The sequence below is a fragment of the Pristiophorus japonicus genome, chromosome 11 (genome assembly GCF_044704955.1).
Source record: "Pristiophorus japonicus isolate sPriJap1 chromosome 11, sPriJap1.hap1, whole genome shotgun sequence".
In the NCBI taxonomy this organism is placed as follows: Eukaryota; Metazoa; Chordata; class Chondrichthyes; family Pristiophoridae; genus Pristiophorus; species Pristiophorus japonicus.
Window position 1 is genome coordinate 205,484,488 of NC_091987.1, and position 22,855 is coordinate 205,507,342.

Below are 22,855 nucleotides of genomic sequence, written 5' to 3' on the forward strand. Positions count from 1 at the left end.
TAAGTGTTAAAATATTTATTAAGCAAAAATCATGCTTTAATATTCAAAAGATTAAATACAAAATGGATTTTTAAAAAACCATTTGTCGCTTAGCAACAAGGGAAAAGACAACATCGATAGATATTGGCAGGAATATTTGGCACGTAACCTAAGCAGCACCCACTGAAGTTCTATTTATAGAACATGGGTTTAAAACACACACCGATTGTACATCAAGCGGCGAGTAGTTTGCTACAAAGGCTCAGCTCTCTTGGGTTGAAGGCTTACCAGAACATAGGTTTCAGGATATACTCCTCGACATTTAGAGCAGAAAATATTTACTGGTTAATAGCACCAGCGAGTGGAGGGTCTAATGCAAAGAACTGTGTCAAATATAACCACTGATTCGTCGCGCCTGAGATTTGTACACAGAATATGGTGCAGAAACTAGCTGCTCCCTGCCATAAAGGGTGTCACTGCTTTTAATTTAAAAGATCAGGTTCCCATTAAATGTCATGAACAAAAAAAAATCATAATCAGAATCCATTAGCCATTTGAAGTATCTGCTTCCCATCGTTACCCAGCACAGCTTGGGAGCAGATTTTATTCAGACAAACCAGGACGTACAATCACTGCCCAAGAAATAGAACGGCGAATCACCACAACGTTAAGAGGCGCACTGGCTTTAACTTATTCAATATACACCTAACTCAGAGGTCATTTCTCACAACCCATCGCAACTCCACTCAGAGGCTACATATCCGATCGGCCTGCCGACATCCTCTGCCCGGACTCACGCAAAGAACGGCCACGTGGGTGAAATATCTCCCAGTGCTTCGGGAGCCATACCCAATCACAAGTCAGTGCCTTTCAGAAAAGGAGGGGGGAGGAAAGGGCTAGGGGAAAAACTAAAGGGGAAGAGTGGTGGGAAATAAACTCCAGCTGTTAAGTCGCCGAAAGCTTACTGGGTAGAGCTTTATAATATAAAGACCGAACAATCTTAAGTTCGGTTCTTAGACTGTGCCAGATTGGCTGCAGCTAGAGGGCCACAATTGGCGTTGGCATCCCTGAGCCTTTCGGAGTCTTGCTCCGAATTGGAAAGTGCGTGTGTACGTGCATGAAGTGTGCATCGGATTGGGCTCTGCTATGGTGATGGATATGCTTATATAGCCTGCCAATACTTACACATAAGAAATGGCCGCTTGGGCAGTGTACCCATTGAACTGTAACCCCCAAGGCAGGGCGGAAATTGAAGGAAAAATGCTGCAGTACTATCAAGTAAAATTCTACTTTTGTGTGTAGAACCAATATAAAACTGCCTTTATTAAACTAAACGTTTAAAAAGAAAATTAAATTGCCCATCATCTCTGCGTCCGCTACCTTTTCCTTGATCTGTTTTAGGATTTCTGCCTATGCCTTGGAATTGGCAAAGAATAATTAACCTTTTGTAACAAAAACAGATATCATTCAGTCGGGAAAAGTACAGTTAAAATCCATCAAATTATTAGTTTCAAGGGATCAGGGCTACGAAGAAGCATCTGGGGAAGTAGACCATCACTATAATGCTCTCCTGTATATAGCTACTGATTTTGGATCAAAGGTATTAGATTGCACAGAGCTGTAAGCACTGGTTGCAATCAAAAGCAAGCTCTTCCACACAATCCTTCTATTCAGCAGTACAGTATCAAAACCTTTTATCCCAGACTTCCACTGTTGTGGAAGTTTGCCCATTCAAGTTTCAGCAGCAAACATCACTGCACCAGCAGTAAGGTTACCTTGTTCCCTAACCCCACGGATTACAATTTTACTTCACACTGCTTCTGCCTAAGCCAAAACAAACCGAGTTATGCAGCACCAATTTATGTAGCTCAAGTCAGACAGAATGAGAAGTCACTTTGGTTGCCATGTCCTCCACTATTTGCAACTGACAACTCAAGTGCATACAGAAGCACAAATGGTAGTGTTTAAATTCTAAGCATCTTTCTGATTTTTGACTGTTTGGAATGACTGAAGAGCTCCGCGAAATGAAATCAGACACCGGGTTTGTGTTTGATGTATATTATAGACAACTCCGAGGTTAATGACAGAATGTTTCCAGAGCTTTGATGTGGTTCAAGGAAGCCACTTGCAAAACCAAGAGGAGACGATCATATTTAAAACAAGACGTGGTTCTGCTTTGTAATGGTCTAGCCCCTAAGGCTCTTAATCCCACACCTTCTTATTCATTACTGCAGAAACCCAGTATTACAGTGCGCGCAATATTCAGATAAAGTGGACATCAATTGGCGAGCCAAGTGAAAGGGCTTTCTGGAGTAAAGCCGGCAGTGTACAACAACCTTTTGAAGCAAAAAAGTTCTTTCATACCTAGCACGAAATCATTTTTAGACCAGGTCAGTTAAACCAAATGATGCACTTGGTCTGGTTCTGTGGCTAGGTTTACATGACTCAAGTAGGTTGCTTAGGAGCTTGAGGACAAGATTTTCAAGGTACAGATCTAATTCAAGTCATCTTCCCCACTGTCATCGGAAGTATCGTTGTGTGCTACTTTCCAATTTTTTCTCTTCTTTCTACTAGTCCTTATCTCTTTATCACCTTCTACTTTAGGAACCTTTCTGTGATGCTTTTTCTTGCTCTTCTTCCTCCTTTTCTCCAGGTGATTCCTGGAATCACTTTCATCCTTGCTGCTTGTGTCGGAGTCGCTGCTGTGTAATGACTCGCTCTGGCAGGAGGTGGACGACATCTGCTTCTGCTTTTTTCCAGTTTTTTTGCGATGATGCTTCTTTGCTTTTCTCCGTTTCCTGTGATCAGAGTCCTCCTCCTCCTCCTCCGAGCTATCACTGCCACTTGAAGAATCGCTGCTCCGCAGACTTTTCTTCCTCCTCAGCTTTTTGCTGGATCTCTTTTTTCGTTTCTTCTTATTTGATTTACTGGATCGCTTTCGTTTTCGGGAGTTAGATTTCGAAGACTTCAGGTGCATGGCTCTCCCTCCGTTGGCAGTGCGCCCTTCGCTGCTATCTTTCCAGTCGCTGGAAATTAAAAAATAAAGATGAGTTTTCACGGAAAGCTCCACTTTCACCTGTAACCAGATATTTATCCCGATCTGGAAAGAGGCTGCAGTGGATGACTGGGGTTTAAAAAATAAATTATGCTCACGATTCTCCCACTTCAATGCCAATATCAACGGAAGTAGGTTTTAAGAGGCCGAGGCTCCCATAGTGTGGGCAAGGCAGATTTGCAAAGTGCTGATTGTGCTGAAATTGAGTTTGTTTTTTTGTTTTAAAACAAGTGGCAGAATCAGGAAATCAACTGATCCCGACACTAAGTATGCCGCTGTCAAATGCTGGAACTAAAGCTGAGCTCATAGCCAGCAGAGTGAGTCTGAGGGCAGACGAGGCACCGAGGGAGAGGGGGGGGGGAACGGGACACAAACTTGGCACTGGGGGTGAAAGGAGCAGGCGGGAAGGTGGCTCAACCGTGGCTATCAAGGGAAATCAGGGATAGTATTAAAGCCAAGGAAGTGGCATACAAATTGGCCAGAAATAGCAGCAAACCTGGGGACTGGGAGAAATTTAGAACTCAGCAGAGGAGGACAAAGGGTTTGATTGGGGCAGGGAAAATGGAGTATGAGAAGAAGCTTGCAGGGAACATTAAGACGGATTGCAAAAGTTTCTATAGATATGTAAAGAGAAAAAGGTTAGTAAAGACAAATGTAGGTCCCCTGCAGTCAGAATCAGGGGAAGTCATAACGGGGAACAAAGAAATGGCGGACCAATTGAACAAGTACTTTGGTTCGGTATTCACGAAGGAGGACACGAACAACCTTCCGGTTATAAAAGGGGTCGGGGGGTCTAGTAAGGAGGAGGAACTGAGGGAAATCCTTATTAGCCGGGAAATTGTGTTGGGGAAATTGATGGGATTGAAGGCCGATAAATCCCCAGGGCCTGATGGACTGCATCCCAGAGTACTTAAGGAGGTGGCCTTGGAAATAGTGGATGCGTTGACAGTCATTTTCCAACATTCCATTGACTCTGGATCAGTTCCTATGGAGTGGAGGGTAGCCAATGTAACCCCACTTTTTAAAAAAGGAGGGAGAGAGAAAACAGGGAATTATAGACCGGTCAGCCTGACATCGGTAGTGGGTAAAATGATGGAATCAATTATTAAGGATGTCATAGCAGTGCATTTGGAAAGAGGTGACATGATAGGTCCAAGTCAGCATGGATTTGTGAAAGGGAAATCATGCTTGACAAATCTTCTGGAATTTTTTGAGGATGTTTCCAGTAGAGTGGATAAGGGAGAACCAGTTGATGTGGTATATTTGGACTTTCAGAAGGCGTTCGACAAGGTCCCACACAAGAGATTGATGTGCAAAGTTAGAGCACATGGGATTGGGGGTAGTGTACTGACATGGATTGAGAACTGGTTGTCAGACAGGAAGCAAAGAGTAGGAGTAAATGGGTACTTTTCAGAATGGCAGGCAGTGACTAGTGGGGTACCGCAAGGTTCTGTGCTGGGGCCCCAGCTGTTTACACTGTACATTAATGATTTAGATGAGGGGATTAAATGTAGTATCTCCAAATTTGCGGATGACACTAAGTTGGGTGGCAGTGTGAGCTGCGAGGAGGATGCTGTGAGGCTGCAGAGCGACTTGGATAGGTTAGGTGAGTGGGCAAATGCATGGCAGATGAAGTATAATGTGGATAAATGTGAGGTTATCCACTTTGGTGGTAAAAACAGAGAGACAGACTATTATCTGAATGGTGACAGATTAGGAAAAGGGGAGGTGCAAAGAGACCTGGGTGTCATGGTACATCAGTCATTGAAGGTTGGCATGCAGGTGCAGCAGGCGGTTAAGAAAGCAAATGGCATGTTGGCCTTCATAGCAAGGGGATTTGAGTACAGGGGCAGGGAGGTGTTGCTACAGTTGTACAGGGCATTGGTGAGGCCACACCTGGAGTATTGTGTACAGTTTTGGTCTCCTAACCTGAGGAAGGACATTCTTGCTATTGAGGGAGTGCAGCGAAGGTTCACCAGACTGATTCCCGGGATGGCGGGACTGACCTATCAAGAAAGACTGGATCAACTGGGCTTGTATTCACTGGAGTTCAGAAGAATGAGAGGGGACCTCATAGAAACATATAAAATTCTGACGGGGTTAGACAGGTTAGATGCAGGAAGAATGTTCCCAAAGTTGGGGAAGTCCAGAACCAGGGGTCACAGTCTAAGGATAAGGGGTAAGCCATTTAGGACCGAGATGCGGAGGAACTTCTTCACCCAGAGAGTGGTGAACCTGTGGAATTCTCTACCACAGAAAGTTGTTGAGGCCAATTCACTAAATATATTCAAAAAGGAGTTAGATGAGGTCCTTACTGCTAGGGGGATCAAGGGGTATGGCGAGAAAGCAGGAATGGGGTACTGAAGTTGAATGTTCAGCCATGAACTCATTGAATGGCGGTGCAGGCTAGAAGGGCCGAATGGCCTACTCCTGCACCTATTTTCTATGTTTCTATGTTTCTATGAAGGGAGCAAGTGAGGGGGCACAGCTTTTCGTGCCTTCCTGGGAGAGCCTGCAGATGAGGCTTGCTGGGGAGGCAGATAAGAACACAAGAAATAGGAGCAGGAGTCGGCCATTTGGCCCCTCGAACCCGCTCTGCCATTCAATAAGATCATGGCTGATCTGATCATGGCCTCAACTCCACTTCCCTGCCTGCTCCCCATAACCCTCAACTCCCTTATCATTCAAAATTCTGTTTCTCCTCTTGGTTTTAGAATCTGACTGGCCCATGTCAACCGTGTGGTCAATAATATCATTCAGGAATAATGGAAGAACTCTGTAACTGTACACGTTTACTTTCGATAACTTTACATACTTAGATGCAACTGCAATTGAAATTACTTATTTTCTCTCCTTCCCAAAAGCAGAGGCAACTGGTACTCTACTCCGGTGGCCATTGCTTATATGCAAGGCTATAAAGTGAGCAATCAGCTATTCAGCAATGGAGGCTATCACAGCTGAATCCGATCCTGTCTTTGCTCAGTGTGTCCACCTCCAGGATAGGCTTCTCGATAGGAATCAGAAGCAGGAATTCAAGCTGACATTTCACACACCCCCACCCACTCCCCAAGTTAAACAGAAGCATGTTATACATATTCAATTTATTCCTAATTTACCTTCCTTTTATTTTCATGTTAAGATTACAGTAAAATCACCATATTTCTAATCATGCTGATCTGCTTTTAAACTTACCTCTCGGATTTAAATTCCTCTGGGTAAAGTTCTTTATAGCCACTGTGACCCCATCTGTACAAATAAACAACATCATGTGAGACAGTATAATTGCAGCACGATCTAAAAAAAACTAGAGTACTCGCAATATTGTCTGGTAAAGCAAAAAGAAAACATGACTAATGTATTTGCTTCATGGGTTCTTTGCTTAAGAATTCATAGCAATGCATTGCTATTAAGAACTAGTTGGTTTATTAACAAAGGTTTAACAATCACACTACACATTACCAGTTCATCCACTAGTCTCACAACTGCATACCTCATCGTGGATGACCTAGACCCAACTAGCTGGGGTTTTATTGAGTCTTGTGAACATCACGTGACTGGATAAGCCACTCCCAACAAAAACTCTACAACTATTTTGCTGACAAAAGCTCTACAACTCTTAGTTGGAAACAAAATTAAACAGTTAAATCAAGTGCCCCCCCGATCTGGCCTCGTTTTCTAATAAATGTTTTTTTTTTGTTTTTTTGTTTTTTGTTTTTTGTTGTTTTTTTGGGGGGGTTTTTTGTGGGGTTTTTTTGTTGACAAAAGCTCTAGAAACCTGTGAACGTACTCACAGGTGCATACATTACACTGACCAATGAAAAGATTTCCAAGAAGCAGTGTGGTGCACGATCATGATTTGTCACACATAGCTCTTGAACTTGCAAGACAATTCCGAGTAGCGGTTAGGTACATCTCCACAGAAAAGTTTTTGAAAATACACCCGACTACCGTGCATTACCCTGTGGGCTGGTAGAGCCCCGAGACTAAAGCTCCCTGTGAGCTGCGCTTTGTTCTGCGCGGCCTCTTTTAATAACCGGACCCTTTAAATTTCTGCGCATGTGCGGTATTTACAAAGGAAAAGTCGGTGTGCGGCCTGCGCGGGACCGTTCCTATTACTGCGCGGCCGTGCGAACACCTTAGTGGGAACATTGCCCAAGAACCTAGTGGATTTCCTGTTCAGAAGTGCTTTGAGAACAGATTTTTTGAGGTATCAGATGCTCCTCAAATTCTAACTAATCATCGGTCTTAACCAAATATTAAAATTCCAAACGTTTGTTTTTTTTTAAAAAAAACAATGTCCATCCTCTCTCATGACATGTACCGTTATGCTGTTAACAGATTAGGATACCTACATCCTTCTATGCCTGCACCAATGCCACTCAAGCAAATTGTTGAGCAGAACACTAAAGGGGCTTGAACATAAGAACATAAAAATTAGGAACAGGAGTAGGCCATCTAGCCCCTCGAGCCTGCTCCGCCACTCAACAAGATCATGGCTGATCTGACCGTGGACTCAGCTCCACTTACCCATAACCCTTAATTTCCTTATTGGTTAAAAATCTATCTATCTGTGATTTGAATACATTCAATGAGCTAGCCTCAGCTGCTTCCCTGGGCAGAGAATTCCACAGATTCACAACCCTCTGGGAGAAGAAATTCCTTCTCAACTCAGTTTTAAATTGGCTCCACCGTATTTTGAGGCTGTGCCCCTTAGTTCCAGTCACCCCGACCAGTGGAAACAACCTCTCTGCCTCTAACTTGTCTATCCCTTTCATTATTTTAAATGTTTCTATAAGATCACCCTCATCTCCGGAATCAGCCTAGTGAATCATCTTTGTACCCCCTCCAAAGCTAGTATATCCTTCCTTAAGTAAGGTGACCAAAACTGCACGCAGTACTCCAGGTGCGGCCTCACCAATACCCTGTACAGTTGCAGCAGGACCTCCCTGCTTTTGTACTCCATCCCTCTCGCAATGAAGGCCAACATTCCATTCGCCTTCCTGATTACCTGCTGCACCTGCAAACTAACTTTTGGGATTCATGCACAAGGACCCCCAGGTCCCTCTGCACCGCAGCATGTTGTAATTTCTCCCCATTCAAATAATATTCCCTTTTACTGTTTCCCCCCCCCAAGGTGGATGACCTCACATTTTCCGACATTGTATTCCATCTGCCAAACCTTAGCCCATTCGCTTAACCTATCTAAATCTCTTTGCAGCCTCTCTTGTCCTCTACACAACCCGCTTTCCCACTAATCTTTGTGTCATCTGCAAATTTTGTTACACTACACTCCGTTCCCCTCTTCCAGGTCATCTATGTAATTTGTAAACAGTTGTGATCCCAGCACTGATCCCTGTGGCACACCACTAACCACCGATTTCCAACCCGGAAAGGACCCATTTATCCTGACTCTCTGCTTTCTGTTCGCCAGCCAATTCTCTATCCATGCTAATACATTTCCTCTGACTCCGCGTACCTTTATCTTCTGCAGTAACCTTTTGTGTGGCACCTTATCGAATACCTTTTGGAAATCTAAATACACCACATCCATCAGTACACCTCTATCCACCATACTCGTTATATCCTCAAAGAATTCCAGTAAATTAGTTAAACGTGATTTCCCCTTCATGAATCCATGTTGCGTCTGCTTGATTGCACTATTCCTATCCAGATGTCCCGCTATTTCTTCCTTAATGATAGCTTCAAGCATTTTCCCCACTACAGATGTTAAACTAACCAGCCTATAGTTACCTGCCTTTTGTCTGCCCCCTTTTTAGCTGCTTTCCAATCTGATGGTACCTCCCCAGAGAATTTTGGTAGATTATAACGAATGCATCTGCTATAACTTCCACCATCTCTTTTAATACCATGGGATGCATTTCATCAGGACTAGGGGACTTGTCTACCTTGAGATCCATTAGCCTGTCCAGCACTACCCCCCTAGTGATAGTGATTATCTCAAGGTCCTCCCTTCCCACATTCCCGTGACCAGCAATTTTTGGCATGGTTTTTGTGTCTTCCATTGTGAAGATCGAAGCAAAATAATTGTTTATGGTCTCAGCCATTTCCACATTTCTCATTATTAAATCCCCCTTCTCATCTTCTAAGGGACCAACATTTACTTTAGTCACTCTTTTCCATTTTATATATCGGTAAAAGCTTTTACTATCTGTTTTTATGTTTTGCGCAAGTTTACTTTCATAAAGTGGCTGATTTCCCAGCCCACCCCCACCCCAATGTTCTGCAAACATCTGGTCGTCCCTCAGCACCAACCCTTAATGATTGATAACAAAAATACAGGGGCAAACACCTACCACTCTGGTCTGCCCCTTTAATTCTGTTCCGCTTTTGTCAAGCTAGTAACACTGTGATCATAATTGAATAGCCAAAGCGAGATTCAACTTGCTACTACTGTGGAATGTCCCTCGGGAGCAACCTATAATTTCACAAGTGTATTTATTCAGAGTTCCCTGATAGTTGAGCGGGTAAGTTCATTACTCGATGTGGTACTGAGCAATAAAGCTTAGGAAAGTGCCAGGTGTGTGGTGAGATGATACAACTGACCCCATCTTTTGGATGACCTACGTAAACTCAAGGTCATCCAAAATTCAGCAGCCCATGTCATAACTTGCACCAAGTCCCACTCACCCATCACCCCTGTGCTCGCCGACCTACACTGGCTCCTGGTTAAGCAACGCCTCGATTTCAAAATTCTCATCCTTATTTACAAATTCCTCCATGGCCTCACCCCTCCCTATCTCTGTAATCTCCTCCAGCCTCACAATCGCCCGAGATGTCTGCGCTCCTCAAATTCTGCCCTCGAGCATCCCTGATTATAATCGCTCAACCATTGGTGGCCGTGCCTTCTGTTGCCTAGGCCCCAAGCTCTGGAACTCCCTCCCTAAACCTCTCCGCCTTGTTTTCCTCCTTTAAAACGCTCCTTAAAACCTACCACAGTCATCTGCCATAATTTCTTCTTATGTGGCTGTGTCAAATGTATTTGTTTTGTCTTAAAACAAGCGCCTTGGGATGTGTTACTATGTCAAAGACGCTATATAAATACAAGTTGTTGTTGTTTTGTCTCCCCCTTTTTCCTGCCTTGGACAAGGCATCTTTGCTCATCCGAGGGGGCAGGTCAGTGATCTGGTCCATGCCTCTGGTGATGCTGCTCTGTAATCAGCTGCACAAGAGTGGCCCCCACATTGACTCACTGTCAGATTTTCCTTTCCTGCCCAAGAGGAACGATTTGGTTTCCTTTAACCATACGCCCACTGGCAGCCCAAAATGGAGGCCGCATTGCTCACCACTTGAACACGGAAACAAATTAGCGGGGGCTCGCCAAGTTGCCGTGCCATCAGACCGCCAATCTGATCTCATCAGTCGTGCATCACAGTGACAGTTCTGACCAGCAGGACAAATGCACCTTTCTACCTTTCCAATCCCTTGCCAGATTAATGGGCTCTAAACCGTGTACAGGCAGAAACAATTAATGGTAATTGGATGCTTCGAGCACAGAAAAGCTCATGTCGGAAATATCTACAGAACGTTTTGCAAGGGTCATTTTTGATGCTCCTAAGCTCTTTGTTAATGTGTAAAATGGATATCAGTTCCTTCAAAGGGAGCTATCTTGTACAAATCAATTGTACACAAGAATAACTGATCAATCAGCTAAAATTGTCAGCAAAACAGAGCTTGATCTTAAAAGTGTCTGGGCGAATTGATCACCGATTGACAAGGCAATCAGTGTCAAAGATTAATTGAAGCACAACTTGTTTCCTCCATACTGGTAACTTAAAACCATGCGTTCTCTATCAGCATCTCCAAAAGGACAATAAAGCTAACTGAAATTAAAATAAATTCGGAAATCCGCAAATGGCAGAACTCTGCGAGTACTTGTGTGAAAATAGGACTGTAATTTTTTTTAAAGTTTGAGAACAAAAATTGAATTCACAAGGTGGCTCGCCCCCCAAATGGTGATGCAATTTGGGCCCGTGGCTTTCGCCGTTGTCTATTGTTTTCAACTTGTGACAGCCTGAAAATATATATATATATATATATATATATATATATATAAAAAAGATACAGTCCTATAATTTTCAAATAAATACTCCAGGCAAAATCCATTGTAAGATTTTTCCCCCCAGAAAACAGTGTACTCCTCTCAATTCAAAGTCACCAAATTCAAATCATCTGATAATTTAACTTATTTCAACAGCAAAAATGAATTTGAGCTATCAGGAGACCGAGATTGATAGGTTTTTGGACTCTAAGGGAATCAAGCGACATGGGGATTGGGAGTTAAAGTGGAGTCGAGGACGAAGGTCAGCCATGTTCTTACTGAATGGCGGAGCAGGCTCGAGGGGGCGGAAGGCCTACTCCTGCTCCCAATTCTTATGTTCGAGGAGTAGATTGTTTTTTTTTTTTAAATGGGATGCACATTTGACGTCATATGCTGAGATATGACACTGGAGCAATTAGTTATTGCTCCACAGCTTCACCTAAAGAGCGCAGCCTTCCCTGTCAATTAACAAAAGATTGCAAGGAGCTCACCTGTTTGGATCACTTTCTTCAAATTCGTACAGCTTCTTTTTCCAGTATCTGGTTTCACGCTCATCCTGTGGAGTGGTCAAGGCCACACTAGCAGCGGCATTTGCCTTTCTGACTTCATGCTCTTCATCGTACCCATCGCACCTCATTCTGTTGCTGGTACAGATTAGGATTGTTTTTAGTAAGAATATAATTCACTCTGCCATTCCCTTTTGTTATTGGTTCCCACAGCCACACATAATTTCCTGCTGTAAAGGGATGGGAAGGCAACCTTGCTGCCATATCTTTGCCAGTTTCTAAGTCAGAAGATTTTGGGTTCAAGTCTCACGCCAGAAATACAAAAATCTAGGCTGACACTCCAGCGTAGTACTGAGGAAGCACTGCATTGTCAGAGGTGCCGTCTTTCGGATGAGACATTAAACTGAGACCCTGTCTGCCCTCTCAGGTGGACATAAAAGGTTCCATGGTACTATTTTGAAGAACAGGGGTGTTAACCCCGGTGTCCTGGCCAATATTTATCCCTCAATCAACATCACTAAAAAAAACAGATTATCTGATCATTATTATCACATTGATGTTTGTTGAGCTTGCAGTGTGCAAACTGGCTTCAGCATTTCCAACATTACAACAGTGACTACAATTCAAAAAGTACTTCATTGGCTGCAAAGCGCTTTGGGACGTCCGGTGATTGTGAAAGGCGCTATAGAAATGCAAGACATTCCTTTTCTTGTTCAGTATTGGCAGGGTAATCGACTGTGTACGGCATCCAGAGTTGAGAACATTCTTGTTCTTGCAATTTTCAATAGGGTCACTAGATGGCGATCGAGGGGGTCCTTCCTCGCCCAGGGTATTGAGCCTGATTGAGGTAACCCAACTCCATCCCAGGAGGGCCCAGCTAATGCAGCTGAGATTGCAGCCGACTGGTCTGCTTTTCTTAGTACTACACCGAGTGGTGCCTTTACGCATCAGGCCTTTTTATGTACCGAATCTTGTGACTAAGCACCCAGGCCTTCAGAAGACTTTGCTTGGATCACCTCAAACTTTTAATTCAGGATATGAATAATGATGAGTCTCCAAACCCAACAGAGTAATAGGAATGAATATGGAAATAAAAACTATTAAATGAAATACACGCGTTAAAAAATAATCAGTCAATGCTGCAATTAAAAACCACACAATAATACAAAGTAAAGAAGTTTTTCAGGATTTGTCTCCCTCACCCATGATAGCAGGTAAACAGCACCAAATTCTGCACTGCTACAAGGAGGAAAAGAACATAATGAGACCCTAGCCTCAAGTTTCTCAGAAGAGCCGTATTAGATGCTTACCCCGGCAAACTCTCAGAAGCTTTCCTTTTCCGTTGGGAAAAACTCATCTCGTTTGTTTGCTTCTCTTTTTCTCTAATTTTCCACATTTCTGACTCTTCTTGAATCTGCAAAAAAAAAGTCAGAAGGGAAGATGTAAAAACCCTGGAGTGCTGGCTGGTTCACTGAGACGGGTCAGGTAGCTGGCTGGGGTCAGGAGCTCAAACTGCTCAAGGACAGAAAGTCTTGGGTCTGAATCGTGTGCAGGGTTGCCGTGGGATGTGGGGAGAGATATGGGGGTTTCAGGATCCGAGTTGTGGTTGCAACACTTTGGTCGTTCAGCACTGAGATAAAGATCTAATCAATGTTCCCTCTATTTTTTTTGCCGTGCGCGGTCCCTTTAAATTTGCCACGCGGTATCTATTCCAGCGGCAGGAGCTGGTGAATGACCTGCGCGGGACTTCCCGATTGACGCATAGCCGTACACCTCAGAGGGAACGTTGCATCTAATAATGGAGACCAACCTTTGTGTGCAATCTCTCTCACATCAGCTCCAAGACAGAACTGAATTTGCCTCCTTCCTGGGCATCCTCTCCCCCTTCACCCACCCTAAAGTATTATTGTCCCCAGGCCAATGCATTGACTCTGACTAAGCTGATCCAACTAGAACTATGGATTACTCCCTACTAGTCAACCCAAGTAAGTGATTGGCCTCTGGTCAGTGCCTTTCAACACTAACTTAGCCGAGACCAGGAAGCTATCAATGTGGGAACTGCAGGCACTAACACTCAGTATTCCATATAAAGGCAAAATACTGCGCAGGTTGGAAATCTGAAATATAAACAGAAAATACTGGAAATACTCAGCAAGCCAGGCAGCATCTGTGGAGAGAGAAAAACGTTAACTCTGTTTCTCTCTCCGCAGATGCTGCCTGGCTTGCTGAATATTTCCAGCATTTTCTGTTTACATCCAAGTACGCCATGATACACTTCAAAATTTCAAAACATTGTCAATTAAACTGTCTAAACTTTCCTCATCACACACAATCGCACAGTCCAGAAATGTATTAACTAACTCCAATGAAAATAATGCTCATTTACTGCCCCATTATGTGAAATGCATTCTAAACCCAACCCATAGAACCTTTGTTTCTATGTCATGACAATATTCATTTCTATTTGACTATTCCAACGCACTCCTGCTCAGTCTCCCATCTTCCACCCTCCATAAACTTCAGCTTTACAAAAACACTCTGCCTGTATCCTATCTCGCCCCAAGTCCCATTCACCCATCACCCCTGTGCTCACTGACCTACATTGGCTCCCGGTTAAGCAATGCCTCGATTTTAAAATTCTCATGCTTGTTTTCAAATCCCTCATGGTCCTCCTTATCTGTGAAACCTCCTACAACCCTTCGAGATATCTGCGCTCCTCCAATACTGGCCTCTTGCGCATGCCCAATTATAATTGTTCCACCATTGGCGGCCGTGCCTTCAACTGCCTAGGCCCTAAGCTCTGGAACTCCCTCCCTAAACTTCTCCGCCTCACTACCTGTTTCCTCCTTTAAGACGCTCCTTAAAACCTACCTCTATTTGCCCTAATATCAGTGTAAAATTTTGTTGACAACGCTCCTATGAAAGGCGTTGGGATGTTTTACTATGTTAAGCACGCTATATAAATGCAAGTTGTTGTTGTCATCGTCGTCACAGAATAGCAAATGGAGTCAAGAGGTCTTTAAAAGAATCCAGTTCAAACATTTGAGGTATTACAGTCAGTTGTCCAACATAACCATCCATTTCAAAATTGGTTCCAAGTATAAAGCACCTTTACTTAGCTATTTTATGCTACCTTGCAATAACTGAATATAAAATTGCAAACAAGAATGATGAAGCGCAATGTTACACAGCTGTAGTCGGCACAATGCAGTACGATAGATCTATTCAGTCGGGAGATGTCTTTAGTGTAAAAGAGTTGTTATCCAGAAACATTCTTTACTGCAGATTTTAGGTTGAATACATAACTGGAACAAATTTACCTTGTTGTGTGCATCTGTGTGGCGGATGACATTTCGCAGAAGAACTTTGCCCATAGAAATTTTAGCCATCGTGGCCGTCCTTCTAAAGAAAGAAAGAGGCACCATCAATCTGGATTGCAGCCTTGAATTAACCTTTCAATTGAAGAGGCTCTCCTGGTGGCTGAGCTGGTTAATACACAGTAACTGGGTATGGCAGCATAGTGGCTATATCATTGGACGAGTAATCCAGGGGCCTGGACTAATGATCCAGAGACATGAGTTCAAATCCCACCACGGCAGCTGGGGAATTTAAATTCAGTTAATTAAATCAATCTGGAATAAAAAGCTAATATCAGTAGTGGTGACCGTGAAACTACCAGATTGTTGTTAAAAATTGGGTCCTTTCGCAAAGGAAATTGGCCATCCTTACCCGGTCTGGGCTACATGTGATTCCAGACCCACAACACTGCCCTCTGAAATAGCGTAGCAAGCCACTCAGTTGGAAAGGCGGCTCACCATCTTCATCTTTAAGGGTAATTAGAGATGAGCAATAAATACTGGCCTTGCCACACTTTTCAATTTTAGAAATATGGCATCTTTGATCAGATTTATTTTTGTGGGTAATTTAAATACATCATCTGATGAAAGGTCATCGACCTGAATCGTTAACTTTGTTTCTCTCGCCAGAGATGCCTGAACTGCTGAGTATTTCCAGCATTTTCTGTTTTTATGATTGAAAATGATCAGTAAAAATAATTCAGAGTGTGCAACAAGTAGGGTTATGAGCAGGGCACTTTTCAGATATTACAAGAGCAGTTTAATTGCCATGCTAATATTTCCAAGTATATGGAAAGATAATTTTGAGTTATTTTACTGAACATTTCTTTATTTGCAACAATCCATGGTTCTTCAGTAAGTACACAATCCTGAACTATAAAATGGAGTGCAATTAATAGAGCATTTTCTTTCAATCTACAGAACAAGGCGCCATTCCCTATTCACTCAGTAAAGTGTTTGCTTATTTTGCAGCTTGGCATCCAATGCAGTTTGACTGGCTGTGGCTTTGCGGAAGAAGAACATAAGAATTAGGAGCAGGAGTAGGCCATACGGCCTCACAAGCCAGCTCCACCATTCGATAAGAACATGACTTTGCAAGCTCACACAACTAGCAATGAGCAGTTATTTAATTTTTCTCTCCCACAAATCAAGGCAAAGTTGCTGTGCACAAACCTGGAGTCAGGTCCCTCCTCCAAGGTCTGATTCAGACCCTGTCCCTCTTGGTAGAGGGAAAATGGAGGCAATAGTAGAGGGCACAGGTAGGTGGTGAAAAGAGTTTTTTTTCCTCGGGAGTGTTGACATGTGGCATACTGACATCGTCAAACCATTAGACTGGGGTAAGGGCTTCACAGCTGCACTTAATCCCATTCTCACCTGACATTCACATGTGTTCTTTCCAGAAAAGTTCACTAGAGAGAGATCAGACTAGGGAACCTGTGTTAATCGAGGGACACTGGACTGAAGCTTAGGTTTCATAAGAACACTACAATTAGGAACAGGAGTAGGCCATTCGGCCCCTCGAGCCTGCTCTGCCATTTAACAAGATCATATCTGGTCTTTGACTTCAACTTCACTTTCCCATCCAATCCCCAATTCCCTTGATTCCCCTAGACTCCAAAAATATGATCTCAGCCTTGCATATACTCAACAACTCTGCATCCCCAGCCCTCTGGGGTAGAGAATTCCAAAATAGCACAATCCTCAGAGTGAAGAAATGTCTCATGTCAGCCGTGGCTCAGTGGATAGCACTCTCGCCCTCGGAGTCAGAAGGTTTGTGGGTTCAAGTCCCACTCCAGAGACTTGAACACAAAATCCAGACTAACATTGAGTGAGGGCTACACCATCGGAGGTGCCATCTTTCAGATGAAATGTTAAACCGAGACCCCGTCTACTCTTCAGGTGGATGTAAAAGATCCCATGGTGCTATTTCGAAGAAGAGCAGGGGAGTTATCCCCAGTATCCTCGGCCAATATTGATCCCTCAATCAACATAACTAAAACAAATTATCTGATCATTATCACTGCCGTTTATGGGAGCTTGCTGTGCACAAATCACCTGCCATGTTTTCTGCATTACAACATTGACTACTCTGGGACGTGCTGAGTTTGTGAAAGGCACTATATAAATGCATGACCAAGCTGTTGGTCAATCTGCCCTATAATATCTCGCGTGGCTCGGTGTCAAATTTCTGGTCTTATGACATACCTTGGGACGTTAGAAATCCAATAGAGTCTGCGGAAACCCAATAGGGATTCCGGAAGAAACTTCTTTACGCAAAGAGTGGTGAGAATGTGGAACTCGCTACCACAGGGAGTAGTTGAAGCGAATAGTATCGATGCATTTAAGGGGAGGCTGGACAAGCATATGGAGGGAGAAGGGAATAGAGGGTTACGCTGATAGATTTAGAAAGATGAGAGGAGGCTCGAGTGGAGCATAAACACCTGCATGGACTGGTTGGGCCGAATGGCCTGTTTCTGTGGCGTATATCCCGTGTAATTCTGTGATTCCTATGCAATCTCTGATCGACAGCATCTTGTGATCCTACGTTAAAAGCTGCTCTACAAATGCACGTTGCTGTTGAACGCCACGTCGATGTAAGGATGTCACGGCGGGGATCTTGGCCTGGAGTTTAAACAGCGCCCAGCGGGGGCCGCCCGCTGTGTTTACCTGGCTCCGGCTCAAGCTCCGCTCCGCTCCGCTCCCCGGGCCCGCGGTGCGGGTGTGTGCCTCAGCCTCAGGCCCTGGCCCCGGCTCCGGGCCGCTCCCTCCGCCTCTCCCCCGACCGGAAGTCGGCGCCACCGCCACACACACAAGTTTCCCCCACCCCCAACTACTCGGCGCCTTTTGTTCCCCCCCTTTATAAAATAAATCATCCAAATCAATCTCAGCCTCTACCCCGGCCGCTAGCAATGCGCGAAAAAAGATTGTATTTTGAGCACTTTACAGTTTATTTCGCTGTATGTAAATACAAGTTATTGTTGTATGTAAATTATCCCCAAAATAAACATTGATAACCTCACATTGAAAAGTACTTCTTTTATATCAGAGCTTCTATTTGTTCCTTGTTTAAAGGGAGGGTCTATTTATTCATTGCTAATATGAGAGCTATTTGTTGATTGCTTTAAAATAACTTGTATTTGTTCATCGCTTAGGTTTAAATTGTTTTATTCTTGCACAAGGTCCCAGGAACAAGCCGCGCTCCCTTCCCACGGGGGAACCGTATAGGAGGAGACCGTTTCCGGGTTGAAGGTCGGGCGGGTTGGGAGGCCGGTTGCCAGGGGTAACCGCGGGCGGCGCTTGGGTCCGAGCGGCGCCCCGAAGGTGAGCAGCGGCCGCACGCCCGCGTCTCCGCCGATATTGCTATTATTAATATCCTATTTTCATTTTTTTAATTTCAGATATCCAGCCCTCTTTATTGCTTTTGGTTTGAATGTTGATCTTGGCGGTGGGTTTTGCCCTGGGTGTGCGAGGGACGGGGGGACTAAATTAATTGGTTCAAATCTTACCCAATCAGGAGCGCCTTGGACCACGGCCTGTTTCGTGATTGGATCAAAAGGCACTGAGCCGCGATATGCTTACTCCGATTGGTCCTGATCGAACCAATCAAGCTACTAGTGGACCTCCCCCGCTGTTGCTCACTGCAGGTCGGATGATCCATTCATAAAGACCAGAGGACACTTCAAGTGCACATCCAAGTACTTTTTAAATGTGGTGAGGGTTTCTGCCTCCACCACCCTTTCAGGCAGTGAGCTCCTGACCCCACCACCCTCTGGGTGAATAAAGTTCTCAACTCCCCTCTAAACCTTCCACCAATTACTCTAAATCTATGCCCCCTGGTTATTGACCTCTCTGCTCAGGGGACTAGGTCCTTCCTCTGCACTCTATCTAGGCCCCTCATAATTGTATATGATACATATGCTTATCACTATAATAAATCACTCGTGGCCCATTGCTGAAGTCGATCTCCTTGTGACCTTTAGGTTTAATGTAAACTCCAAAAGTGAAACCTGCAGGAGGAGCCTGCATTATATAGGGAGGCAGCACGAGGTGCAGTAATGTGTGCCTTCCAGGCTTTCCCCGTCTGTTGGCTGTTATATGTAATTACATGGTACAGAGCGTAGCTGCAAATACATCACAGTATACACCTCAATTAAATCTCCCCTCAGTCTCTTCTGTTCCAAAGAAAACCACCCAGGCCTATCCAATCTTTCTTCATAGGCCAGAGTGTTGAAAACTCTAGTCTATCCTGTTAGGTGCAGTTTTGTCGAATGTGACTTAACCCTTTAAAGCCACATAGTCTAATTACTACCAACACAGGGCACAAGTTCCACATCCCATAAATCCAATAGGGAATTCAGAGGAAACTTCTTTACCCAGAGAGTGGTGAAAATGTGGAACTCGGCTACCACAAGGAGTAGTTGAGGCGAATAGCATCGATGCATTTACATGGAAGCCAAATAAGCAGATGGGGGGTGGGGGGGGAAGTAATATAAGGATATGCCGATAGGGTTAGATGAAGAGGGGTGGGAGGAGGATTGTGTGGAGCCTAAATTCTGGCATAGACCAGATGGGCCAAACAGTCAGTTTCTGTTCTGTCAATTCTATGTAATCCTTCTGTCTCCAATGTTGGAAACAACATTTCCCCCCCAGGTCACTTATAATTCCAATTACTAAATCCCACTAGCTAGTCTTTGGTCCTCCTTTCGCCAAAATAGTTCCGCAACTATTGATTTGCTCATTAATTCCCTCACGTTCACCTTTGATGTCATTGTCCCCAGCAAAACCTTTACTCGCTCCCATCTCAGTCAATTTCCCTTGTATAACCCCCAACTTGGCTCCCTCAAGTCCAGACTGACACACACTGGCTTAGCCATCCATCAATAGATCTTGCCTGGACTATATCAAGCACCATTGGGCCTCACTCTCCTCTGCCATTACGCCAGGATCATGCAGCAGAGTAATAATAAGCTTCTGCTCTCCATTACCAATGCGTCCCCAAACCCACTCTCCTGCCACATCCTCACCTCCAACAAGTGTGACAATCTCATCCACGACTTTGCCCCATGTTCCAGAATCTCCTCCACCTCACTCTCCTGCTTAAAAACTTTACTTAAACGCACCTTAAACTTTTGGTCACCTCTCCTGGTATTTCTTTTTTTGTCTCAGTCTCCATTTTTGTCTGATTACAGCTCTGTGAAGCACCATGGGACATTTTTCTACATTAAAGACGCTATATAAATGCAAGCTAATATCATTCTTTGCTGTAGCTACAAGAAGTTTCAAATTAAGAGGTGCTTGTAAATTTTGGCTCCAGTTCAGAAGATTCCATCATAAAATTACTGGATTTTTCTTAACATTGTTTAACAATTGTAACAAAGTGTGAAGCCAAGGGTGATGGATTTGCATTAGACTAGCCTTTTGCAAATGCTCTATAGTATATGCATAAAGAGCATAACATTTCATAGGCAGTCCCTCGGAATCGAGGAAGACTTGCTTCCACTCTTAGCATGAGTTCTTAGGTGGCTGTACAATCTAATACGAGAACCATAGTCTCTGTCACAGGTGGGACAGATAGTTGTTGAGGGAAAGGGTGGGCAGGGAGCCTGGTTTGCCGCATGCCCCTTCCGCTGCCTGCGCATGATTTCTGCGTGCTCTTGGTGACGATACTCGAGGAGCTCAGCGCCCTCCCGAATGCACTTCCTCCACTTAGGGCGGTCTATGGCCAGGGACTCCCAGGTGTCAGTGGGGAGGTTGCACTTTATCAGGGAGGCTTTAAGGGTGTCCATGTAACGTTGCCTCTGCCTGCCTTTGGCTCGTTTGCCGTGGACGAGTTCCGAGTAGAGCGCTTGCTTTGGGAGTCTCATGTATGGCATGTGAACTATGTGGCCTGCCCAGCGAAGCTGATCAAGTGTGGTCAGTGCTTCAATGCTGGGGATGTTGGCCTGGATGAGGACGCTAACGTTTGTGCGTCTGTCCTCCCTGCAGGATCTTACGGAGACATCGTTGGTGGTATTTCTCCAGCGACTTGAGGTGTCTACTGTACATAGTCCACATCTCTGAGCCATACAGGAGGGCAGGTATTACTACGGCCCTGTAGACCATGAGTTTGCTGACAGTTTTGAGGGACTGGCCTTCAAACACTCTTTTCCTCAGGCGGCCAAAGGCTGCATTGGCGCACTGGAGACGGTGTTGGATCTCGTCGTCAATGCCTGCTCTTGTTGATAGGAGGCTCCCGAGATAGAGGAAGTGATCCACGTTGTCCAGGGCCACGCCGTGGATCTTGATGTCTGGGGGGCAGTGCTGTGCGGCGAGGTGGAGGACCTTTGTCTTACTAATGTTTAGCGTAAGGCCCATGCTTTCGTATGCCTCGGTAAATACGTCGACTATGTCCTGGAGTTCAGCCTCTGTGTGTGCACAGACGCAGACATCATCCGCTTACTGTAGCTCGACAATAGAGGTTGGAGTGGTCTTGAACCTGGCCTGGAGACGGTGATGGTTGAACAGTTCCCCACATTTTCATAAATAATAAATATTATTTCAATTAATTGTTTACAACACACTGTTACAGTATGCAGTGCATGATGTACACAACCTATTCTGACTGAGTGAGCTTTAAATGGGTGCAGTGTTCATGAAAAAATGTGAAGCACATCCTTCCCAGTTTGTTTGGAAACACACGGCAACGGTTATGTCACTCTTGTTAAAATGTATTGTCACATCTATGCGCATGATCTCATGACAAAATGATTCACAATTCCTGAAAGGCATCTCTGTTTTTATGAGTGGAAGAATAAAGAAAGAGAATACAAAAACTATGTTTTCTAATGATTAAGTGTTAGGAACGTAGAGACATTAGATCTCCTAGCTCCACTTGTCCAGCCTATCCCTTGATTCCCTAAGTGTCCAAAAAAAAGGTTAGAATTAACTCTTTGTCAAAGAATTCATGATATTTTAAACTGGCAGACAATCAGAAGGGCACAAAGAGCCACTTAGGACTGCCTAGAAAAAAACTTAAGACGAGACATCATCGAGTTATATAAAGTATTGTTAAATGGTATAGATGAGGTAAACCCAGAATATAACATCAATATGAGTCAGACATGTAGGACAAGAGGACATCAATGTAAACGAGTGAACAGTAAAATTAAAGCAGGCCCAAGGAATAATCCGCTAGGTGAAATAGTGAAGTCAAAAACATTGGAGAAATTCAAAATGCACTCGGATGCTAGATTGGGTGTGTTGGTGTATCTTTATTTAGCCTTTTATATCCTTGACCTTTCCTTATATCTGCTCGAAATTCTCCTAAGCCTGTGTTCCAGTGTTTTTCTCTCCACAGATGTTGCCTGACCCGCTGAGATTTCCAGCGTTTTCTGTTTTTATTCCAATGAAATCTCCCTCTATAACACGGTATCATTTTGTAATAGGTTACAGAACTGCCCCACTATTCACGGCGCCATAAAGAAGACGTTACCAGCTAGAATTCATGGTAGCCATGGCAACTAAACAAAGTGAGAAGGAGATGTTGCAGCAGGTGAACCAGCTGTGGGGTCTGTTGGATGATATGTCTGAGAGCAACCCTGAAGCATATCAAAAATTCATCCGGCATCACCTCGGAGAGGGAATGAAGCAGTTCAGTCTGCCGGAGCCTCACACCTGCTTTCAGACAAGGATATTGGTACTGTATCTGTTAGCCAGAGTGGCTGATATTTGACCATTATTCTAACTCTTTTATTTGCCTCTATAAGCTTCTAGATTTTAATATAAATTGAATTTTTTAATTAAATAAATGGGGTGAAGAAAATAGGGTGCGACAGATTAATTGGCCATCTTCAGATTTTGCCACTAGCAAGGAACAGAATATATATATTTGCAACATTGATCAATTTTAAAGAATTTGCAG

At 44.1% G+C, this 22,855-nt stretch overlaps 2 protein-coding genes across 5 annotated transcripts in view; one reads left to right on the forward strand and one right to left on the reverse strand.

The window, feature by feature from the left end:
• nkapd1 (NKAP domain containing 1) lies at positions 1-17,754 on the reverse strand. 3 transcript variants are annotated; one of them, XM_070894434.1, is made up of 6 exons: positions 17,623-17,754; positions 14,920-15,001; positions 12,910-13,013; positions 11,585-11,737; positions 6,227-6,280; positions 1-3,005 (listed from the first exon to the last, which is right to left on the reverse strand). In XM_070894434.1, the coding sequence occupies exons 2-6, from the start codon at positions 14,986-14,988 to the stop codon at positions 2,474-2,476; spliced, it is 912 nt and encodes a 303-aa protein (XP_070750535.1). In that variant the 5' UTR covers positions 14,989-15,001; positions 17,623-17,754; the 3' UTR covers positions 1-2,473. The 3 variants fall into 3 exon arrangements, with proteins under 3 accessions (XP_070750535.1, XP_070750537.1, XP_070750536.1); XM_070894436.1 differs by having other exon boundaries at positions 17,397-17,754; XM_070894435.1 differs by having other exon boundaries at positions 17,161-17,754.
• The window catches only part of pih1d2 (PIH1 domain containing 2), an 18,272-nt gene continuing 12,668 nt past the window's right edge, over positions 17,252-22,855 (forward strand). The window contains exons 1-3 of one of the 2 annotated variants that reach the window (XM_070894431.1): positions 17,252-17,549; positions 18,135-18,276; positions 22,380-22,630. In XM_070894431.1, coding sequence (XP_070750532.1) covers positions 22,439-22,630 — 192 coding nt within the window. In that variant the 5' untranslated portion in view covers positions 17,252-17,549; positions 18,135-18,276; positions 22,380-22,438. Of the gene's footprint in view, positions 17,550-18,134; positions 18,277-18,617; positions 18,667-22,379; positions 22,631-22,855 lie in introns of those variants that run through there. The other variant, XM_070894433.1, reaches the window with a different exon arrangement.

What these genes read in the sequence shown, in the direction of transcription:
- nkapd1 (XM_070894434.1), bottom strand. Translation starts at nt 14,988, where the DNA reads ATGGCTAAAATTTCTATGGGCAAAGTTCTTCTGCGAAATGTCATCCGC. An exon ending in ACACAGATGCACACAACAAG is followed by an intron (nt 13,014 to 14,919) that starts GTAAATTTGTTC and finishes TTTTTTTTGCAG; the next exon opens with ATTCAAGAAGAGTCAGAAAT. An exon ending in GCTTCTGAGAGTTTGCCGGG is followed by an intron (nt 11,738 to 12,909) that starts GTAAGCATCTAA and finishes AATCTGTACCAG; the next exon opens with CAACAGAATGAGGTGCGATG.